The following is a 24,787-nucleotide window of genomic DNA, read 5'->3' on the forward strand; positions in this document are numbered from 1 at the left end:
TTTCAAGGTTCTGCCTCTTCATACCCTTTTAAAGATTGGGTTACTAAGAACTTGTCAGAGTTGACAACTGTCCAGGAATGAAAAATGGCTCAGAGAGCTGAAACATTTGGACTCTTTGAGAGGCACTATTCACAAACCATGCAGGAATCAGAGCAAGCGAATTAAATTAGGAGAGTATTTTCAGAAAAGAAAAAGAATGGTGGAGGCAAAAGACATTCCTTGGGAGACATTTTGAAGAGCAAAAATACCCTGGCCTAGCACTCCATGATATTGGACTAAGGACAGTGGAGAATTTCACAGCATTTCCAAGTGTATCCTTTATATTATATAGCACTATAGCTTGAAAATAGAAACCTTCTGTTCCTTTCCAAAGCAATGGAATTTAGGGGGTTCTAGATTGGAATTGTGCTAGATTGTGATTTTGTATGCAGATCTTATCTATATATGATTTTTATTAGTACATTTGCTGTTTGTTTCTGTTTTTTTGAAATATCTATAGTATATTAAGGACACATATATGAAAGTCACAAAAATATTTTCGTATATCTTCAACAGTTCTCATTGAATTTTTCTATGCCTCAACTTCTCAATCATTAAATAGAATAAATTTTGTATTTTAAAAAAGCTAAGTTTAAGGATGCCTTTGCTTCTACCTACCAGATTAGAACAGGTTAGTTAATTTCATATAGTGTAAACTTAGTTTTGAGTGGTGACTCAAGAATAGCAGTGTTGTATAGAGATTAAAATAAAACACTGTATTTCTAGCCAATTGTATGCTGTATTATTTCAGGTCTATTGTTCCCCAGAATGAAAACTTTGTTTGCAGAGTTCACAGAGTTCAGAATTCAGGGGATGAAATCATGGTAATATGAGCTCTCTCCACTACTTTTCTTAGTGCTAAAATGAGAGGAGATCTGATCCCATAACCTAGACTTGCTGGCTGGCAAGAAAGCAAAGGAGAAATCAGCAGTGTTTCATGATACTAATTTCTTTCTCTATAACAGGAAGTAGTTCATTTTAAACTTATGGATAATGCTCACCATGTATTTGTATTTTATAATAATATTAATTATAGCAATATTTTTCTATATATAACTTTACTGCAAGTCATTGCATGATCAGTAAAAAGGTATACAGTATCTTTCTTGTCTAGGAATAAGCCTTTAAATGAATGTCACAGTTTCCTCATCAAATTATTAGTTCCAAGTCATTTTGGAATAATCAAGAAAGGAATGTTATATTTTATAATAAAAATAGCAAACATTTTCAGATAATAGTTCAGTTGCTAGCAGTAGCATAAGGCTGAAATCACTGCAGATGACAGCACCTGAAAAAAGTCTGGGAAACAAAGAGATAGCTTTTGTTCAGGTATGTTAGTGGCTATCTTGGGTGTGAGAATCAGAGATCAACGTTATTTTAAAATATAAAAAGGACAATCTGAAATAAAATGGCTTATCTATGTATATGTCTTCTCTGTATGTAGATTTTGAGAAGGACCAAATGTAATTAAAATGAGTCTTTATATCGTATGCTATCTCTCCTCTCCCCTTAAAAAGAACTCCCCATTTAAAAAACTTCCCTTAAAAAGATTCTTTCACTTGAAAAATACAGAATTTGCCACATCAAATATAACCAAAATCATCTAGTTTCTTCATTATTTGATAATAGCTATAATCAAGGATATTTTTTTCTATCATAATCCTCATTAGGAGAAAATAACCTGGCTCTGATTAAAAAATAATTATTAATAATTATTATTATAACTTTAATAATCATTTACAAAGTAGAATGAAAAATGCAATGTATTCAGGGGAAAATATGGAATTAGAATATCCTTAAATTTTATAAGCAAAATATTCTTTTTTCATATACTCCTTAGAGGAATCAAATATAAGTTAGGGGAGAACCAGGGATAAATAATAAATTAAAAACTGGATGCTTAATTGTTAGTGATAAATTGTGCTCTACATAAGAAAATAACCACAATGACATGTTTATGATTCATTTCTCCAGTTCAAGAGTTTGCTTAAATTAGCATATGGCAAAAACCTGAGAGTTTAGTCATAAATATCCTTCATCTGTCTTTAGCAGATATACCTGTGATCATATTTATCTATTGCTTCTTAAGTAATACCAAAAAGTGAAAGAAATAAAACAGGGAGAAATTAATTAATAAAAATATTTATCCGCTAACTTTCCTTTTATTATCTTTCGATTAAGATGAATAGAAGCAGATTTAGTTAAACACCTCTCGCATGTAAGTTGATAAAATTCTCTTTATTTTTCTTCCAGAGTCTGGAAATACTACAAATGGTTTATAATAGTATTCATGGAGAGGTGAGCAAATAACAGCATGGAAAACTTATTAAAATAAAACTTATTAAAATAAAACAGGAGTTTCTGTTTGGGGGGTTGTTGTTGTTATTGTTATTATTATTATTGGTCTCCAAGTCAGTTTTGGACTTCTGATGATTGCCTGGACTAGTCCCTACAGTTTCTTGGCAAGATTTCTCAGAAGTGATTTACCACTGCCTGCTTCCAAAGGCTGAGAGAGAATGACTGGCCCAAAGTTACCCAGCTGACTTTGTAGCCATTGCAGGACTAAACTTCGCAATGTCCCAGTTCCTAGCTTGATTCTTAACTGCTACACCAAACTGGTTCTCTATATCAGGGGTCCCCAACCTTGGCAACTTTAAGACTTGTGGACTTCAATTCCCAGAATTCCCCAGCCAGCCATGCTGGCTGGGGAAATCTGGGAGTTGAAGTCCACAAGTCTTAAGTTGCCAAGGTTGGAGACCCCTGCTCTATATCTCCTGCATGAAATATAAGAAACAAATAATCTTGTAAAGAATAGTCATAATAAAGTGACATAAACTAGAATAATTTTCCTTTGATCCATATTTTATCCCCACCTAGTAAAGGAAATCTCTTTCAAATATGGCAAAGAAGGTGTCGGAGAGATCCAAATTTGAAGGGATGTATGGGCACATACAAAACACCTAATCTCAAATCAAGGGCATTTTTTTTTTTTTTTTGAGTGCAGAAAGTACAGTAAAGGTACAACTTTTCTTAGAATTGCCAACATGTGCTACATCTGTGTCCACCTATACTCCAACTCATATCCCCTTCAGATTTTGATCTTTCCACAATCCTACTGTGTTTTTAAATTCCAGTTATCTGAGACTGATACAATATTCAAAATGGAGGCGACAGCTGAAAATATTTGGACTAATTTATTGGGATATTTTAAATATGAAAATTATAAGATAAACTTTCCCTGGAACTGAACTGAACTTTAAATGGAGAGTCCCATATTGTTTTCTTAACAACAATTACAGATATAAATCACCACTTCTTTTTTCCAGGACTTTGGAAGGGGGAGGAGGAGCAGGGGGGATAACTTCCCCTATTCTACAGTTTAGTCTCTCGTTTAAGGCCTGGCCACATCTAACTTTTTGAAATTCAGTCAAAGTGTGTTAATCAATTTGAACTAAATGCGATAATACTTGTTCCTTTTATGTCCTTCCTTCATTAAGTGCCATTAATTTTAGCCTTAAGATAATGTAGTTTTCTTTTTTCTAACATAACAGAAGAGAAACCCAAGGAAAATACAGGAAGTCCACAACTTAACAGCCATTCATTTAATGATCGTTTGAATTTACAATGGCACTGAAAAAAGTGACTTATGACCGTTTGTCACACTTACAACCATTGCAGCATCCCCATTGTTTGAATTAAAATTTGAACATGTGGCAACTGTCATGTTTTTATGATGGTTGCTGTGTCCCAGGGTCATGTGATCACCTTTTGCAACCTTCTGACGAACAAGGTCAATGGGGAAGCCAGATTTGATTAACAACGGTGTTATTCATTTAACAGCTGCAGTGATTCACTTAAGAACTACAGCAAGAATGGTCATAAAATGGGGCAAAACTCATTTAACAACTGTCTTGCTTAGCAACAGAAATTTTGGGCTCCATTGTGGTCGTAAGTGGAGGACTACCTACAATAAAAGTCAAGGCTGAAGCAAACAATTAGATTTTGTTGACATGTTGGGCAATTAACTTTGTCGAATGAAGAGGAATATACATGTCTCAGGATAATGTTGCAGGTCCCGGTTACCAACCCAGATTGGATCCTTCAATTATCTTTGTGGTTATTTGAAGAATTCTGTTTTGGAATTTAATAAGATTCAAAGAAAAATCAGAAGCTAATAGTGTATTGCTTTTGAATTTTTGCTCTTATTATAGAGGCATCTGTTTACTGTGATGAATACTGATTTTTTTTTTTAGTTCTTTATCCTGAAAGCGTATTTGAAATGACTACAGTAGGGCTATTATTCTAAACACATCTTTATTTTCAGTAGTAATCTTTCATCTCAGAGTTGCAGCAGGGTGACATGGTTGCAGTGTTGAAAATTGTTGTAAATAGGAGTAAATAAAGATGATTTCTCTATGTATTCTATTGCTCTATGGTTGCATAAAAATTGACTAACTCTTTGTTTAGTTTGATTGTTCACAGCAAGGCAAGGTTGAAATATTTTAGCTTCTCTGTTCCCACAGTTCAAATGTGTGACAGTTCCATTGCTGATAATGGGAACTAGAATGGCTCCGCTGTGCAGAATGAAACTTGGTTTCTGATATGAAATAATAATTTCATGAACTCCCAGTTGTGTGTTGTGGCGCCAAACCACAGGAAGCTGTCTAGCATTGCCTTCAATTAACTGAGATGATAAGAAGTAAAGGCAGATAAAAAGGAATGTAGACAGATAAACATTTCAAGCTATTGCATTTATCGGGTAATCTAACTTTCTTCAAAGTGAGCTGTGATGATTTGCCAGCAGGTCCAAGCATGCATTATCATCTATATGGGACTGGACTATACACAAACAATGATGGTGAAGCTTCTGGAATTTTCTATCATGAAGAACAAAATAGCTTCCCCTAAATCCCAACCAAAGAGCAATACATCCTGATGATTGTTGAGTGATCTGAGTTTGAAAACTAGCAGGAACCAGTGATTAGTAATTTAAACAAAAAAGTCTACGGTGATGACTGATAAGCTAAAATTTGCTTATCCACTTGGCCTTGCGCAGCAAATCAGTGTTTTAGTACTAAATTTCTATTATATTTGCACGTATAAAACAAACTAATACAAAACCAAGTGTGAATTAACTGTAGTTTAAAATTAGAATGATACTGGCTTTCTTCCACCTACCATTATTAATAATATTTTGCACTATAATAATTTTGACGTGTTCAATTAGGAGGAAGTGTATTGCATAACAGTATGGAAAGGAAGTTTCTATTTCAGTAAGAGAAATGAAGAACTAAGAAAGTAATTAAAATACTGTTTATGAGCTTTCTTTTTTCTTTTTCTTGGAAAACTTTTGAATTGAATGTCTGCTTTCTATATTGGAACCTTACATTTTGAGGATACTTCATCAAGAGAATCATTCTCAAAATAAGCATGAATTAGAGAAGGTTAAAAGGAAATATTTATTAATCCGTATATTGAAAGACATGCCTGCTCCCGTTTTTGGAGGTACTGCTTATTGATCGAAAGGTTGGTTCTTAATAAAAAGTGTATTTGGATGTCAGGATGTCTGCAAGACATTGATCTACATTCTAGATCAGGCATGTCAAACTCCGACGTCACGTGACGTCACGCGATGTATCGGAGCTTTTTCGCCATTGCCGGCAATGGGGTGGGCGCTGCTCCGGTATGACGAAACCAGCCCACGGGCCGGCAGTTTGACATCCCTGTTCTAGATATTGCTCAAAATTATAATTTTGCATCTCATTGGGGAAAAATAGCATTTTCATAATGATGATAGGCAGCAATTTGAATGCTGAGAATGAACTTCTCTGAGGCTATTGACAATGGAATTTATTTTTTTAAAAAATTAATGTATTCTCAGAATATATTGTATGGTCATACAATGTATGTTAACCAACAACAGTTATTATATGTTTGATAGCCAGAGTTTGTTGCTTCAACTTGATTTGCTAGTGTGCAGAAAGCATTTCAGTTTATATATGATCATGTCTCTTTGGTTATCCCTGGTATCCAAAGAAGCTTTGGAAGCTAACTCTAGGAGCCTATGTTCATATAAATCTTTGGCTGAGATTATTATGACCTGCATGGATTCTTAGTAAGTTATTTGAAAAGTTCTTCAGACTATACTTTCATTAGGATGGTTGTTGAGTTCAATGTTACTTCAGATAAACAATTTGATTATCAGTAATGCAAGAACCAGATCATCCACTATAGATAAAAGTTTAAATACTCTAAAGCCAGAGTATTTTGTTCAAATAATTGCATTTAACAGAGATCCCATGCTACCGTATCTTTATAGTGATTGACGGATTAATTTATTTTATGAATTCTTCTCTTGAAAGACAATCCAAATTCAGACCTAAGTTGTAATGATGTTTGTTCTCTGAATGTACTTGAGAGAAAAGAGACAGGGTAGAGACTAAATAGAAGGAACAAGAGAGAGAGTTGTATGTTCTTTTTGGCTTTGAGTTCATGCTGCTCTCCTCCGTATTAGCCAGAGCTTATTGTACTGGCTGCTGATTCCTGAGCTTGAGCTTCCAGAGAGAGCCTCACCTCACGTGCCTTCCTTTTCTTTTATGAAATGCTTTGCATACTCCCACCAAAATGTAGCTTTTTAGTCCTTAACTCAGTTTATGTCAGGAGGCTGGTCTCATGCCCCATGCAATTTGTTGACAGAAAATTTGGTACTTGATGAGGAGTTTCTCTGCAACAATTGCAAAACCAGTTTATAAGTAAAGCTTCTCCTCATGCCACATTCCTGTGATTCCTGTGCTGGGAAAAAGATACTGCTGCTCAACTCTTTCCTTGGAGTCTTTGTAAGTACAACTTTCTTCCTTCTGCCTGGGTAAGGCAAAGTGTTTCTTGGGCATGAACTCTTCCAAAGGAGAAGCATAATTTAAATCATCTCTAAATAGAAGGGGAAAGCAGCTGAGAAAATAAGACTTGATAAGTGAGAAGCCATGTTTGGGAAGAGCACCATGAGGGACCATAATAAAATTCATCAAAGTTGTCTTGGATGCAAGGATGTCATTTTCTATGTTTTGACAAAGAAACAAACTTGTGCCCCTGCATGACCTTTGTTTCCTTAACTTATTAAAAAATGTGGACTTCCTCCCCAAAGTTTATTAATGCATACTTTGCCAGCCTTATTCAATGCATGGAACTTCCTGTCTTTTGTGTGATTATACATTCTGTAACATTTGGTAACTGCATAATTTCCTTCCTTCCTTCCTTCCTTCCTTCCTTCCTTCCTTCCTTCCTTCCTTCCTTCCCTCCCTCCCTCCCTCCCTCCCTCCCTCCCTCCCTCCCTCCCTCCCTTGTCATATTGTAGATTGAGGCATATTATAACAAGTATATATTCCGTATATTAATGTAGTGACAATGAGTATGTGCTTTGAAAGATCCAAGAATGACTGTTAATGTATATTGTACATAGTGTATATTCATGCAGCTGTTATGAACTGATAGTGTTCTTAATATTCATTATTCTTCTATGAATTGGATCATAGACAACAATACAGCAAAACGGGAGGCATAAGCCCCCAGCCCTACCTCAAAAAAACCCCTTCCACAATTTGTTTCTGATTTAGGATGAAAAATAATTTTGGGTTATATGTTGAATAGATGGTATTTGGAAACCTTAGTTGATTTAGGCTGATCTGCATTTGCCCCAGCATGAAGATGCTCTAGCTGCCATTTGGAGATGGTAGAAATGGATTATAACAACCCCAGTCCATCTTTGATCTGCACTCTCTATTCAGGTTTCTGGTTTTGCTTCAAAAGTAGTATTTTCTATTCTTCTTCGCTGTGGTCCAGGTCTTATGCATCAGTCTCTCCTTTGCAAATGCCTCTGCTCTGAGTGACTGGCATGGGTTCTTGTGCTTCTCTACTGTTTACCATCAACCAACCACTTTGTGGTTGCTGGTTCGAAGCTGTCATGAAAGGCTGGACTTTAGTTTTGTAGTTGTTTACAGGCTCAGTAGAGGAAAGGAGAATGGCTGGCCTTCCCTCTCTTTTAATTGCTGAAATTTGAGAAGAATTCTATTCAGTTTCTCCTTTGGCCCAAGTGACAAGAGCCCTAAAAGAGTTGCATTTTTTAATCAGTGCTCAAAACAGGCCCACAGAAGGGAAAGCGGTTGAGGCTTACTTTCTTGGGATGGATGGGAAGAGAAAATGCACAGGGGAGTCCACCAAATAAGACCCACGGTATAATCAGGGTCCAGACAGAACACAATTATGACCAAAGTGAAGGAAGAAATTAAAATCCAGAAAGAGATTTCTTAATGAAGCTTCACTTGCAGCTGATTTACATATAGGAGTCAAGTATCTGAGAGCTTCCATTAGTGTCTGGTATTTCTCCTTTGAGGGAAAAAAGATGTTAGGGAAAATATTAAACTATTCTTTATAGTTTATTTTAAGAAAAAATATACATAATCTGATTTGCTTAAAGTCATGCCTTGTATATTAAATGTAAAAGTGCGATTTATTCATACATTTAAATGTGTTCTGATTTAGGCATACATTTTCAATTAAAAGAATTTAATTATAAGCAGAGTTCTTAGAATTCAATTGAATTCAATACACCTGGGAGGGGGACTTCATTCCTTTGTATGTTCCTTGAGCACTAAGAGAGATAACATGCTTGTTTGTAGCCAATAAAAGTAAACAGATTGCTGTCCAGTTCACTGGCAAATTAGCAGAAGGACATGTCTGTTTCTGCAAAAGTGAACAAGATAGCATCCATGCAAGGAAACCATTGGCTGCTTCCTTCTGTTGTGAAAAAAATGCCGCTAAGGAGTCAGAGTTCATAGGAAGTACAATAATCCTGTATATAAATGTCTGCCTTGTGATTAGAGATCATTTGGGGAGGAGCAAAGGTTTCAATATGTGAATATCGTTCTTGGCTATTTTACACAGGGTGCTATAAGAAAACATTTCATCTTCCATTTTCCCCCCTCTTCTTTGAAGAAAAGACAGGACTTGAAATGGAAATAGGGAACACTGATTCTTTTTCTATTTTTTTCCTTTTCCTTCCCCAGGGATTTCATACCTTTGTCTCTCTGGACCTCTGAATACATATCATGAGCAAAGCATTCAGAAGGGGCACTTTGCAAAGTACATTGGCATGAGTGCAGACACATTCTTCAGAAAGTTCAGAGTGGATGATTTGAAGGCTTTCCCCAGTTGTCCCTGTTTGTCTCCATGTATCTATATATGTGCATAAAATGTTTCTGATGGAACTAGTGAAGGAGATATGGATGCAGACAGCAGAGGAAAATCTTTGAAGTCTTGTGGAGGGCTGAGGATTGAAATGGTGGTTATATTTTATACCACCTTAGGAATGTTTTTAAATTGCAGTAACAGCTTAATTTATATCCCTTTTTTCATTGCCTCTTGGTTTCCTTCTATTTACAAAAAAAAAAATATTAACATGAGAAAGGAGATAGAAAAATTGCATAATGACTTGTGGTTTGATGGTGATACTATGTACTTCATTTGCGAGTGCTCTGAGCCTGACTTTTAATTGGGGGAAATCAGAAAAGAAACTAAGAAACCAAAGAGGAAGGTTATACAGACGATGCGTGTTTATCTTTCCTAAATTGAAAAATGCATACATTTAAAGAGTAGAAGCCCTTGGGGAATTAAGTAGCATTAAGCCCTTGGTAGCATTTGAAGTCCTTGGTAGCATTAAGCATTAGCAACAGCATTAGCGGTTGATGCAGCTACAGCTATGGACTAAATGCAGAGGGCTACAGAGAGTGAGCATCCTTAATCCCAAGCAGCCATTTTTCTGTTGCCTTAAAGTCATTCTGCCCTGCCCTTTTTGTTCTCAGATTATAGATATCTTGTTTGTTTGTTTGTTTGACTTTTATATTGCCAAAATCATACATTTCATGCATATTCTGATATCAAGTTTGATTTATCATTGAACTCTGATAGTACAATCCATTAATTTGGATGCATGGAATTTCAACTCTGAATTTCTTTTGAAGTTGAAAAGTTAAGGCTGTCTCTTCAGAAATAGACTAAAGTACTCTCTAAAAATGATTATCCGCTAGTAAAATTGTTTTATACACATAGGTTTCTCATTTCTTTTCTCCTCTGCAGTTTCAGGCAGGAAATAGATGCTGCCTGAAGGAATACTGCTCTGAAGGAATATGTCAGTATGACATTAAATATAACTAGGTTTCCAAAAGATCAATAAGAATTCTCTCTGAAATTGTCAAGGGCAACACTGTCCTGATCTAGGTAAGATATAAGCTGCCTTGCAGAGCAGATGCTGCTTTGACGCATTTATTTATATCCCAGCTTTAATCATTTTTATAAATAACTCGAGACAAAGAACATACTTAATAACAGAATAACAGAGCAAAATGACAGAATTGGAAGGGACTTTGGAGGTCTTCTAGTCCAATCCCCTGCTCAAGCAGGAATACTATTTCAGACAAATGGTTGTCCAATCTCTTTTTAAAAACCTCCAGTGTTGGAGCACGCACAGCATCTGGGAGGCAGGCTGTTCCACTGATTATTTGTTCTCATTGTCAGGAAAATTGTCCTGACTTCTAGGTTGGTTCTCTCTTTGATTTGCTTCTATCCACTGCTTCTTGTCCTGCCTTCAGGTGCTTCGGAGAACAGGATAATATTCCTTCCTCCTATTTTCCCTATAGCAACAACCCTATGAAGGTTCCCCCTTCCAAACCTGCTGTCTCCCTTGTGATACTGTCATGGAAAGGGAGGAGCTAAAGTGCAAGAGGGTACCAGATTGCTTAGAGACGGGAATCCATCTGAAGATTCAGCCATGTGTTTCTCCAAGTTGGCATTTTTTACTTCTGAGCTTCCTGCCTTGTGTCAATGGAACTCTGTGGCTCTATAATTTTTATTGGGGGTTTGCAATTTCATTTTTGGGTTTAATGTTGCAATTGTCCTAATGTCAATATTACTAATTCCATTTTATTTTAATCATTCTATTTTGGTGTGAGTCTGCATTGCAGTGGCAATGGTTGCAGTAGAAGTTTTACATTTGTGTTTCATTCTTTCAGACTATGAGTGGATCATCTTTTTCTTCCCACATGATCAAAGGAGCCCAGTGGCTTTCTATTAAAAATAATAGAGAATTTCCTTGAACATTTCTCACAAATTTATTATATAGGCATTTCAGGTTTATTAGAGCTATGGCATGATTTCATTGCTTTTGACTCCAGCATAGATCTTTTATTGCAGAGCACAGTTCCTTGGGGGGGAGGGTTTGCTGCAAATTTGACTCAAAATCAAGAATTGGGTTTACAAGGAATACATTCAATGTAAATGAGTTTAGGAAATGATCCTAAAGAAGAGGTCACCAACCTTTTTTAACACCAGGGACCGATTCCATGGAGAAAGGTTTTTCCATGGACCAGAGTGTGCTTGGTTTTGTGTGCTGCCTGCATCCCATGGATGGGGCTTTGCTTGTTTGTGTGGACCGGTTGCTGGCATGCTGCAGCCCAGTACCGGTCCACTGACTAGGGGTTGGGGACCCTTGTCCTAAAGGGTTGAAGGCTCAGCATGCGCTACAACTACCAAAGATTATCACTTTCCATTCTGCAAATTACCATCTGTTGAAAAATGACAAGTTTGTTTTTACTTCTTTCTAACCCATCACAGGGTCTCTCAACCTATAATGGCTGTTGAGAGGGCTTCATCTTATTATACAATTTCAACTGCACACCCTTATGACATTACTTGGAATGTGCTGATCCTCTAACTGATACAGTCAGCGTAACAGATAGGACAAGACTGATGGGGGGGGGGCAGATCAGGTTTTAAGAGTCAAAATATATCGGTCATCCTTGGAAGGAATGCATTTGGATTCCTGGTTTCAGATGGGTTTGATTTCATAAAATGTTTGTTTTAATGAACTGTTTAACAAAACACTTTAAGTTTTGTATTAATGAGCTACAAGCTGAGTATTATATCCTAGAATTCATTTGAAATTGTATAGTTATCTGCTAGTTTCTGGCTGGTCAATCCAGTCTGCTCTCTATTTCTGTTTTGAACTTTAATAATACATTATCCTTTTAATTTCTCCCTAGTAGCTGCCTTGGAAGCATGTAGATGATGCATAAAGACTAGACCAACAATTTTAATAAACAAATAAAATATCAGTCGGATGGTTGTTACCATTTTTTTCCTTGGAATTAGTATAGACTTCTGGTGACTATCTGGACAAATCCCTGCAGTTTTCTTGGCAAGATTTTTCAGAAATGGTTTGCCATTGTTTCCTTCTAGGGCTGTAAGACAGTGTTTGGCTCAAGTCATCCAAATGATTTTGTGCTGAAAGTGGGATTAGAATTCATGATTTTCCAGTTTCTAGCCTGATGCTAGACACCAATGGCTCTTATATTCTTTAATTATCATAATTGTAGACATGTTTTTTTTTATTTAGAAGTAAATAGGGCTAATATTCCTTTGGTAAAAATGTTAACCATTGCAAGGTTACGTAGCCATGGAAACATATGCTAAATACTGGAATTAATTTTAGCTATTTAGGCATTGAGAAATCATGCTGCACAACTCATTACAAAGTTGCTCTTTTATCTCACTATCTCTGTGCTAATTTGTGGGCCATGTTTTTACAAGTATGTCCATGGTCCTTATCTTTATAGGATCTCTATGAAGCTAATTTATAAATGTTCTATGGAGCAAAAGTCAGGGTGGACCAGACAATTTCTCAACATACATTGTTCCCTGTTTTTAGCCATACATTCCCACCTTTTTAGAATGTATTTATGCAAATATTTTGTTTTTGATCGAACATGGAAAATCAAATAAGCCACGTGTTTAGACTGGATTTGTCATTTTTATCCACCTATTGAATCCTTTCCAACGACCTGGAATAGGAAGATGTTTTTTGACAACAATAACACAGTATCTGTTAGATATCATGAGAAAACTGTTAATTGACTGTATGGACAAGTTTGTGCAGAGGCATTTATAAAAGCCCCTAGAATTGTTAATAATATTTCTTTCTCACTGTCAGTTAGCGGTAATGAGGACTCTTATCACCTTATAGGATCAAGGTAATTAACCTTGCAACTTTTATCACTTTTGGATTAAATTAATATTTGCAATATAAAATTTATCTCTCATCCAAACTGAAGTGTTCTTCAGTTTCAAAACTTGTGATGTTTTAAAATAGAGGCACTACCCTAATGCATATGTGCATACAACATAGATGCAATTGCTGATCCACTCATCCTTCTCTAACAAATTGCCATCGGTCGTGATACTGAATGGGAATGACAAGAGCTGTAGTCCAATATAGCTGGAAGACTCAGACTGGGGAAAATGGAAATACCCATTCTTCTCTTGTGCAGTTTTTTTTCCTAATTTTGCTCTTTAAAAGTTACATTATAATGTGATTCTTCCTTTGAATGGCTCCAAATTTTCCTCATAAATTGTACTTTTCCATGTTCCCCATGCCCTCCTGGGAAAGAAAAAAAAAATCAAAAGAAACCCTGAATGCTTTGTTTCCCTGCTTTATCAGAGAATGAAGGCATGCTGGGGATCTCTAAGTTGTTACCTAGCAACCCCATCCATGATACACCAATATCCTTTCCTTGTGCTTCCCCCCCCCCCAAAATTGCTGTAAGCCTCTCCCTTTCCGTTTTGACTGTTTTCATTTTTCAGATCCTGTCAGAACTGACAGAACCATAGTTGTCCATAATTCCTTCCCTTCCCTCCAAGCATTGCTGCCATCTGTTCTCCCTGTACTTATTTTCAATGGCCCACTATTACCTGTCCGGCAGAACCTATATTTACTCCAAAATTGATATGATGTAGATGAATTCTTTGGATTTACTCAGTGAAAAAAAATTACTCAGTGAAAAAAAAGTTAATGTATTTTTTCAACCAAATCGTTTACCAATTAATTGCAAATCTTTTTGTTTCAGATAACTCTGTATCAAGCCAGATGATTAAAAGTATAGACTGGGGCGGAAAAAACCTGGGAAGGAAATATGACTGATATTTGAGCCATACCTGTATCAGGTCTCATTTTTGACAGAGTACCATGGTCCATGGAAATAAATAGAAAAGCCTTCATTGCCATCTTCCCTGGTGCTCTTTCCAATCAGCACTGAAGGCTGTGACTTCTCAGAGTTTCAGTGTTAGGATTCTAAGACACAATTTCTGTACAGAGTGAAGTTGATGAACAGGAAGCCATAGTTCTTAGGGTGGAGAGGACTATTATACCAACATGGATTGGGTGCCTTCAAAGCCTATTAAAAGAATGAGTATTGACTCAGAAAGGAAGGAGGAAAAATCCTAGAATTTAAACTAGAAGTAAACCACACAGTCTATGTATCTGTATAAAGCTTTGACGTGTATATAGCTATATATTGCAGGAACAAATACAGAATATGGTGTTTATATGGCTTAATTCTTGCTTACAATAAAGTAGTTAATTTAACCAGTAGTGTCTGAAACCTGCTGCTGAATAAGCCAATTCCTGATTAATAGGTGCTTGGACGATCAAGACTGACTCTGAGAAAAGCTTGAGGATCTTTGCTTGTTTTGCTTTGCTTTGCTTTTCTTTGCTTGTGCAATTAAATGTCTCTTCTCCCCTCCAATCTTTAAACATTTTTCTCAGTTCAAGGCATTGACCTTTCTTAGTTGGGGTTTCTCAGGCAGTTTAACATATTTCTTCTATCAGCATGCTTGTTGTCCCCATCTTTAAGTATATTTTCCTTCCTTTTTCCGTCTTCTAAAATTTCACTTTTACTTTTATTTCCATTTTTAGAAAACACAAGACCCTAGAGAAACTAGTAAGGGGCTAGAGAGAAAATTCTGGTCTTGAATAGACCAAGAATAATTTTACATACTTAACTGGCAGAAGAAGCAAAGATTTGTTGTAATGGCTGGGGTAGTTAATGCTAAAAAAAAAAATATATATATTTTTAATACTTAGCTGACCAGTTTTATATGCCACAACTGATCTTTAGAAATGTACTATGAGAATACAGTAGCCAGTGGAGTTATTCTTAGCCTGGTATAAAACCTTGTGCCCAATCCCACTTAGTAATCATCCATCTAGTGTGTTGTATATTTTCCAGTCTTCAAAGGTAACTCCATTGCAGCTGAATAAAACAAACATCATCCATACATGGGTACCTGCTTAAAATTGTACATTTGTAACTTAGATATGGTGAACTAATACTCAGACTGGATTAAAATCAAATATGGAATGGGGTATGCATCTTTGAATTTCTAAATTCCAGATTTATAATTATGTCTGAAGTGGGTTTTGGTAGATCTCATCTAAATCTCCTGGATTTAGAAGTGAGTTTTGTACATTACAGGAATATACCAAGGAAGTATAGGCTCATTTAAAAATCAAGAATTTCACGTATTATATAGCTAACCTTTCTTCTGTTGTCATAAATATTGTATGTTCTGTCTGGGAACCTGACAATAATTACTTTAAAGACTTGTGAAGAAATTGTTTTCTCCTCCCATCTCCTCTTCCTCTCTCTTAAATCATACTTCTATTGAGGAAATCAAAAGAACTGGCTGTATAGCTGCCTAAAATTGATGTGTGAAATTTCCTTTGTGCAAGGTTGTTGGAGACTAACTAGTGCCTTTATCTCTCTTTGAGGGCAGAATCAGATGTAGCATGGGGAATGTATGGTTAACTTGTCCTTCAGTGTTCTTGAGTTATGTAAATGGTTTTCCCCTACATTGTAGAGGGTTGGACTAGATTACAGTGTTTCTCAACCTTGACAATTTTAAGGCATGTGGGAGTTGAAGTCCACATGCCTTAAAATTGTCAAGGTTGAGAAACACTGGACTAGAAGATACTTGTGATCCCCTCCAACTCCACAGTTGTATGCTTTTCTTCACATACATGCTTTACGAAACTTAAAGCAAATTCTGATATTGTTTAAAATAGTTAACATTAGGAAAGAGAAGGATCAATCATTGCTTCTACATGCAGACTCTTTCTCCCCTTCGTACATATGAAACCGTGTGAAGCCTCGCAGCAGGAAGAAGATAAGTATCTTCATCAGATCTTCAAGGTTGATATCAGCTTTAGGGTGAGCCAGATAATAAAATGACCAGTGAGGCAGATGAATTCATCTTTTTTTAGATTCAGCCTCTGATTAAAATTGGAGCCCTACATTACCTATGAATGTTATAAAGTGATAATTGACGGGGGAAATAAAACATTCTAATGATGGATTTCCTATTTTGATGATTATTTTAATTCTGGGACAAGGCTAAGTTGGTTTATAAATCTCTGAATGGTTGTTCAAATCTTGACAGCTCAACCCTTTCAAAATTGTTTAACCAGTACATTTGTATCTTCATCCCATGCTGTCATTAAGGATTACGTCTCTGAATTTATCAGAAAGCAGTAGACTGGATCTTATTTCTTTCACAGTTCCCATGCGGTCTGCAGGCTATCTTGTTAAAAAAGAAGAACCAAACGATCCTGTCTCTGCATATTCTGTAAACTCTATTTACACAGTTATTAAAACCAAGTTCGATAGTCTCTGTAATGAATTGAACTCATTCACATTTGGAATTTCACCAGAGCTGTTTTTACTTTGTGACTTTTATCTTTACCAAACCAAAACAATCAGTTTCAAAAAGCTCATTTCCTGCAAGTTCAATGCCTGTAAATTGATAAGAGAGAGCACAGGAGAAATTTTTCACTCTGTTCTTCATCCTGGAAAACTTCAGAGCAACACAGGGAAGCTAAGAATAGGCCAGCAGCAAAGTTTGTAAAGTCTGCAATTTTTTGTTTTGTTTTTTTTAAAGTGCTGATATAAGATTGAGGGAAGTTTGCGGTTGTTCTGCATGCTGATGTACTGTATGTGGGTGGTGTTTTTTCCCCTGCATGCCTCTATAACCCAGCAAAACCTATCAGTAGACGTGTGAGGCACAGAGGAGAAAAACCTGGACAAGTACTGTATATAGTAGCTTTTGGAGCTGTTTTTTCCTGGTAGTTTTTCATTATCAGGGATTTTCTCTTGCTCATCAGTGAGGCTTTGCTATGAGAAAGAAGAGAGTGCTGGAACCAGATAAGCTCTGTAAGGTATGGCGTAAAGGTTGTATGGCTTGCATATTCCAACCAGTTGTTCCTAGAGAAGAGTTGTCATAAATAGGCGTTTCTGGACTATCAACACAATTTGGTTTTCTTATTATCCAAAATCTAGTATTTTTTTATATTAAATGGAACCTCGCCACTTAACAAGTGCTAAAGATACAACGTAAGTTCAAGTTTACCCTGCATGAATATTGAAAGAAAAAAACCTATTATAACTATATAAAGTAGTGGTGACTATGCAGTAACAGACAAAGAATATATACAGGAAGTATATGTATAAATATTATTTTTATTAATTGAAACAGTAATTTGAAGGTTATGGTAGAAGCTAGGAAAGACAGTGGGGCTGGGTAGCTGGCTGGGGTCACCAATAGGTCCTTGAAGCTGTATCTTAGACCAACTAAGCCAGCTAATTGCTTTCTGAGCACCAATAGTAAAGGAACAAAAAAAAATTCCAAACTGCAGTGGTTTGTGTAATGTGAACTTAGACCAGGATCTTAAGATAAAGTGCTTCAGTATATAAAAACAGCAGCACATGCTTAATGGATATTGCTACTGATGTTCAAAACTGGAGAAGAGGGATTATCTCCCACCAAAAAAACCACCTTTTTGGGGGGGGAGAGGTTTGATACTTCTGTTCTAGACATATTGAAATACAAATAATATTTTGCTCTTGGGTGATGTTTTTTTTAATCTGTCATAATTTGTGCCCTGAGATCTGACAGCACCTGTATGCTTGTTTAAACAGATAGATATATAATTGCATGGTTAAGAAAAACAAGGTCAGTCTCCTTCATTGTAATCTTTAGGAAGTGTCCTTCAGCCCCTTACTGTTGAGGCTTGTTTTGATTTGATTTTAACAAACATCTCAGTTGCCATGTTTGTAGAAGGTGAAGTGATAATGCTCTTTCATTTCTTATGCTGACAATCTATATACTATTAAAACTCTTGTTGTCATGACTTTAACTGTGTGAAATGGTGCATCCTAGGACAACATTTTTTTGAACCAAGGTACCTCAAATGAGCTAACTTATGGAATGCATCCAAAATCTGGGACCGATGACTCTTGAGGGAGTGATATTTGGGGAAATTCTGGTTCTTTCAGTATTACTGGCTGCTGCTGCACTTCTGGGTTGCTGCTGCGATCACGTGATCTTCATTTTCAACGTTTGGCAACAGTTTCCCAGGCAGTCTTGCAATCCCTTGGTCCTTCCCCCACCCAAGGGAAGGGAAGGAGAGATTTCTGATGCTATGATGAATTTCACAAGGAAATTCAATGAGGAAGCTGGCAGGAAATCACTTCTGCGCCCCCTACTTTTTTTGTCCTTGGTGATTCTCTTTCTCTGTTTAGATAAGGAAATACTTCTGAAACAATGATCAATGGGGAACAGATTATATAGTTATTTATAACAGTTACAGATCTGTCATATGTGCATATGGATGTATGAAATGTATTATATAACTTGTGACGTAGAAATTAAGTAGTCATTGAAGTTACGTTTCCATTGGGCCAATTTTCTAATCAAGTGCAAGTTAGTATTCATCAGTTACAGATTCCTTGAACCTCAGATTCAAAAAACTTCGTAAAGTGAGGATCAAAACCTAGTCTGTGCACAAAAGTCCAGTTCTGCTAATAATGAATTAGAAGTATTTTGTGTCACCAAGAGTGGCTAATGCAGGTCTTTATATGCTCCCCACAACTTATACTTTCATGATTTTTAAAAGGTTTTATTGATGGATTCTTTAGGAAGGGTCAGTCCACAGCTTCCTTGAAGGATGTCAAACTCACCCAGAAGTCACCATCCTGGAAGCGTTTACTAACCAGGAGGAACAGGGATAACACTAATAAGCAAGTAGTTGTGCTAACAACCCCAATGACCCTGTCCACTTCCTCAGTTCCAACAGGATCAAACTGCTCTCGGATAACAGCCTGAGTCCATACTTTGGGCATTGGTACAATGTTTGACCTTATTTCCAGATTTATGATGTTCCTTACCTGTGAGCAGTACAAACAATTTCAATTTTAGAAGGCCATAAGTCCAGAGCCCTGAGTTCTAATCTAAAAAAAAAAAATAGGTCAAGATCTTGGGGCAAACGTCATTAATATTTCCAGTGAGAATCATTAGGCCATTCAGGTTTTGGAATCAGAGGCAATGGGCACATATGCCTTTTGCAGGAAATTTGCTATAGCTTTTTGTCTAGCAGTAAAAACTGAAGGGAGTGGAAGCTGATAATCTGAAACTAAAATCACAGCATGTCTTTTAAACCTGAATCTTCCACTAAGTTACTTGCTTGGATTTGCTATGCTAATTGACTCTGTTATATTACCATAATAGGAAATATTCTATGTTTCCCACTTCCAAGATTAAAAGAAAAAAACAAATGAAATCTAGCATTTAAAATTGTTCTTATCTGATGGGACTTGTAGTTATCTCAATTTTAAAAATTCAAAATAGATCAAGAACTTTGATCTAAAACTTTATCAAGAACTTTTGATAGCAAGAACTTTTATATACATTTATTAATTGGGTGATTAAAAAGCCATTTTTAAGATCAGATTATTTGATCATATATACTTTAACAGATATTGTTCCTTTTTTAATTAATTCAACTTTCTCCCAGCTAATTCCCTCAAGAAGTGTTTAAGTTTATCATTCTCCGCATTTCCAGGCAACAAAGAAATTCTGGATGTTTATATATATTTGAGGGCACTATTGGGGGAAAGTATTGCAATTATTTTCTGTGGCTTCTTACTATTTCTTGCACTATTCTATCAAATCACTTTAATGTTTGTTCCAAAAAAAGAAAAATATTCCTCAAAACTTTACTCATGTTTTTCTGTGTTCTTTCCTCTCTTCCTGCCTCCTACAACAGTTGGACAAGGGGGATGTGAGCCAACTCAGCCTGCCTTCCAATACAAGCCACAGTGATGCAGAAAGCAATATCTGTCTTGATGTTCCAGATGGCAACCCTGACCCACAGAGGACAAAAGCTGCCATTGACCATCTGCACCAGAAGATTCTTAAGATCACTGAGCAAATAAAGATTGAGCAGGAGGCTCGAGATGACAATGTAGCTGAATATCTGAAGCTTGCTAATAATGCTGATAAGCAGCAAGCCTCTCGTATTAAGCAGGTCTTTGAGAAGAAGAACCAGAAGTCAGCCCAGACCATTGCCCAGCTGCATAAGAAGCTTGAGCATTACCACAAAAAATTAAAGGAGATTGAACAAAATGGGCCAACGCGTCAGCCCAAAGATGTCTTCCGGGACATGCATCAGGGCCTCAAGGATGTAGGAGCCAATGTTCGATCCAGTATTAGTGGTTTTGGTGGCGGTGTGGTAGAGGGAGTCAAGGGTGGGTTATCAGGCCTTTCTCAAGCAACACACACAGCTGTGGTTTCCAAGCCCCGTGAGTTTGCAAGTTTAATACGCAACAAATTTGGCAGTGCAGATAACATTGCCCACTTAAAGGACACTCTGGATGATGGACACCCAGAAGAGGCCTCACGGACTCTGAGTGGCAGTGCAACCCTCGTGTCCAGTCCCAAATATGGAAGTGATGATGAGTGCTCCAGTGCCACATCTGGCTCAGCAGCTGGTAGCAATTCTGGGGCTGGTCCTGGGGGCTTGGGCAGTCCTAAGTCTACCACCTTGGAGAGTCATCATTATAACTTTGACACCATTGTAGAAGAACTGAGAGATATTAAGGACATTCAATCCCATCTTGAGGACTCCATGGAAGAACTCAAGGCTCAGCTGCAACGAGACTATACATACATGACTCAATGCTTGCAGGAAGAACGATACAGGTAAGGTTTGTTAAATGTCTTCCTATTCCTCACCAAGGGACAAATATTCCTCACTAATTTAAAAAAATGCCCTTAATTGTTCATTTATGGTGACAGAATCACAGCAATGGAGAATAATAAGATGTTGATTCCTGAGCGTGGTACAGCAATTTAGCTGCAGATCTCACTTTACAGAGAACATAGATTATGTATGCATTTAATAAGTAAAATAAGCAACAATCCACATGTCAAAGAAATTAGGGTAAATTTTACGGCAGGAATTATAACTTGCGGCCAGTAATAGCTTAGGGTTTTATCTTCCACCTTATAGAAGATAAATGGGGAGCTTTTTTAGCCAAGAACTGAACTTGCCTTTGGCCGATATATTCAGACCAAAATATGGAGGAGTCAGAACAAAGAGCTATCAAGGGACAGTGATAAACCTAAATTTATTTTACTTAAAACTAATTTAAGATGCAAATAATGCAGCCATTCCCCACGTGTTCTGCTTCATTTTCCCTCTTGTTGTATTAAAATTATAATTTGTATCAACTTTTAGAAACTTTCTGTGAACAAGACTTAGCTTGGGATGGGAGGTAGAATTTTGACCTGTTGGGCAAACCTGTTATAGAGAGATGCATTTTTAAAACTTCTCTTAATTGCCAGTCTGTACTTTTCTAGTATTAAGGACACTTAGATCAGATTACTAGGCTTGGAAGTGAGTCAACAGAACTCATGTATTTATATTAAAGCAGTTTACAGGGTAAGTTTTACAAACAATTGAGCCACAAATGTCCACAGCAGATCACAGAAAACCTTTCATTGCCTAACATAGATGATATAGTAGCCTACTCATAGATAGATAGATAGATAGATAGATAGATAGATAGATAGATAGATAGATAGATAGATAGATAGATATAGAGATAGAGATAGAGATAGAGATATGATACACACACACACACACACACACACACACACACACACACACACCCCTTAGGCAGAAAATCCCAGAAATTCTATTCCACCTCTAGCCTTATAATGAGAATAAGCAGTTATAAATAATTGTTTATTACGTTGCTGGCTCTTCTGTCTAATAGTAGGACCAGCCTTGGAACAGAACAAGTAATAATATAAAGGTATTATTTGGACAAACTTGAAAAGTGAGGCTTACTTCTAACTTAGCGTTCATATGTTTGCAACATTAGCCTCAAAAAAAAAAAAATCTTTTGGTTGAGAAACCCAAACAGGTACATAATATACCAAATTTGACCTTCTATCTAGGCAAATAGAATGTTGCTATGTACATATATGCAGGACTGCATGATTTAGATGAATTTACATCCTATGTATTGCAAACCATTATATATGTTAATTGCTAAAGTAAGTTTTTGAGAAATTATTTCCTATTTGCTCAGAAAATAGATTAGTTGCAAATGAGAAAACTGGTTTAAATCAGTGATTGCAACATACCTTTTTTCCCCCTATTGATTTAAATAAATCCATCCTGCCTAGCTGCTGGTAGCTTTGAAGAGTCTTTTGGAATTTTCTATACAAATTATCTTCAAGAGGAAAGACACCCTATTAATTTATTTTTTTCTATTTATAATACATGAAAGGAAATCCATTCCTGGCTCAGTACTCAATATTGGCTTTTTATCTTCCATGGATGAGAAATTCAGAATCAAGAAGGCTTTTGTTCTGGGCTCTTAGGGTTTTGTCGGTGAAGAAAGAATTATGTATTCAGACTTTGTTGTGGGAAGGAACCAATGAATCTAAATGGTTGAATGCAGTTGCAGAGCTTGAGTTTTTCATGGGTCAATTGGAGTTGGGGAGGGAAAGTTAAGCATTGGTCTTTTATAGTCATCATTCTGGCCCTCCACTATAAACATGACAGGTCTACCTATGAATTATAATGGGTAGATTAATGTAAACATAATGCATTTTGTCAACTGATATATAATGTCCATATATAGGTATTGTAGAATAATGGACTCGTTATCTGCATGCACTCAGGAACTGTACAAAGTTTATGTGATGCTGAGACAGTCAGATAATTGTTCTCATTGGTTATTATTATCAGTTATCAGTTATATTCTGGGTTTTTCCCCTTTAAGCTCTGTTGAAAGCAAACTGGAAAATTTCCCAAAATATTCTGAAAATCAGTTATCAGTAACAGCAGGGATGGAAATAAAAGTCTTTGTTCCCGCAAGCAGACTTCAGAAGAGACATTACTTTCTCCCCCGCTTCATTTGTTTTCCACTCACTTAACATCTGTCCTATCTGAGGAACTAGGAAAGACTTAACATTTCATAGGGGGAAAAAACCCTAGTAAATGTTAAAACATTAGAACTATATTGATTTTTATAAATTTACTCATACTGCTTTTCCATTTATTTATCCTATTTATATATTCCCAGAATAATTTGGATAATAAAATATAAGTATCAAAACAGCCTCAACATCATAAACACAACATAAACCAATAATCAGAATTACAATGTGTTTAAAACCTTAAGAAAATAAAATGGTCTTTACTTAGTACTGAAAAGAAGATGTAGCAGGTTTTAGAGAGAGGAGAGTCAGAGATCAGGAGCTCCGTGCAGTAGGTTTGTGAGAGAGAGTGATTCAAAGTCACCCAATGAGCTGTAAGGATGAGTAGGGACTTAACCTTGTGTGTTGGGCCAACTTAAGCCAGTCTTATGTATTATAGTATACGAGACCCTTGCCTTGGAGAGTGTCTTTCAGTTTTAGTGTCATTACTAAGAAAACAATTCTTTTTTTCTTTTTGTATAGTAGCCACATGTCTCACCTTGTCATATGCAGGAGACCCTTTATTGAAGAATTTATGAAGATTGTAATTTATTTTTTTATTTCCAAATAAGCATGCATAGGATCAAATGTTAAGATGTATAGTTTTAAATTGTTACCACCATCATACCATAAGAGCAATCCTTGAGTGAAGGAGTTGTAGCATAATTAGCTAGCAAGCAAGTAAGCAAAAGGTTTCCCTTTCCCACTTTCAATATTTTGGAGAAAAGGAACTTGAAAATATGAATTAGGAAGCCCATGTTTACAAGTGTTGTATATAATACTAAACAATTATATAACAGTTATAATACTAAACAATTATATAACAATTATAATACTAAACAACTATAACAATTATAGCTCATCAGATATACAGAGATGAGGTATGTTTTTCTATGTGGTGTTAATTTACTCTTGAGTTACCTAACTTAAGCATCTCATTTTCATTTGCTGAAAAGAAATGTGATGCCTATAGTTATTGAGATTTGCTACTTTGAGGGTGATGGGCTGGCTATAGGATTGGGCCAAGAAAGAGTAAAGTAGAAAAAGCACTACTTGAAAAGAAGTAGAAAGGCAATTACTTTAGTCTTGCTACTTGAAAGCCATATTTTCTCTGCTTATGGTTTTGGGATCTACTTTAAAATGAATTCTATCACATTGATAATATCAGTATAGTCAAAATATACTAAATCTACATTATTAAGTAGAGTCTGTAAATGAATACCTCTCCTCGTCTATGTATTCCAGTCCATAATGAGAAATGCTATCATTATTTTTAAGGCCCTTAATGACTAGGAGTTCTTATCTAATAAATCATCTTTTTGTGATCAAAAGTGCCTACTCAACCCAGACAATCAGGGTATGATACCTGGAATTCCTACTTACTGAAGGTGTGTTGGAAAAGAGCCCAAATAATGGGTTCCCTTCCTATGGAACAGTTACCTCATGAAGGGTCATATGGTTTTAAAGACTTGTCCCTTTTCAGAGAGCCTTTCATTATTGATTCTGGAGCAATCAGTGCAAATAGTTACCTCTTGTTTAT

General features: G+C 36.2%; 1 protein-coding gene across 12 annotated transcripts in view; it reads left to right on the forward strand.

Annotated features, from left to right (window-relative positions):
- TMCC2 (transmembrane and coiled-coil domain family 2) overlaps window positions 1-24,787 on the forward strand; it is an 82,333-nt gene that overhangs the window by 52,545 nt on the left and 5,001 nt on the right. For 4 of the 12 annotated variants that reach the window (XM_039320416.1, XM_039320427.1, XM_039320445.1 and 1 more), the window contains 2 exons: window positions 2,293-2,337; window positions 20,021-20,955. In XM_039320416.1, coding sequence (XP_039176350.1) covers window positions 2,293-2,337; window positions 20,021-20,955 — 980 coding nt within the window. Of the gene's footprint in view, window positions 1-84; window positions 1,369-2,292; window positions 2,338-6,699; window positions 6,876-20,020; window positions 20,956-24,787 lie in introns of those variants that run through there. The other 8 variants (XM_039320437.1, XM_039320451.1, XM_039320509.1 and 5 more) reach the window with 6 other exon arrangements.

This window comes from Crotalus tigris, unplaced genomic scaffold (genome assembly GCF_016545835.1).
Source record: "Crotalus tigris isolate CLP2741 ecotype Arizona unplaced genomic scaffold, ASM1654583v1 scf7180000017605.3043972, whole genome shotgun sequence".
Lineage (NCBI taxonomy): Eukaryota > Metazoa > Chordata > Lepidosauria > Squamata > Viperidae > Crotalus > Crotalus tigris.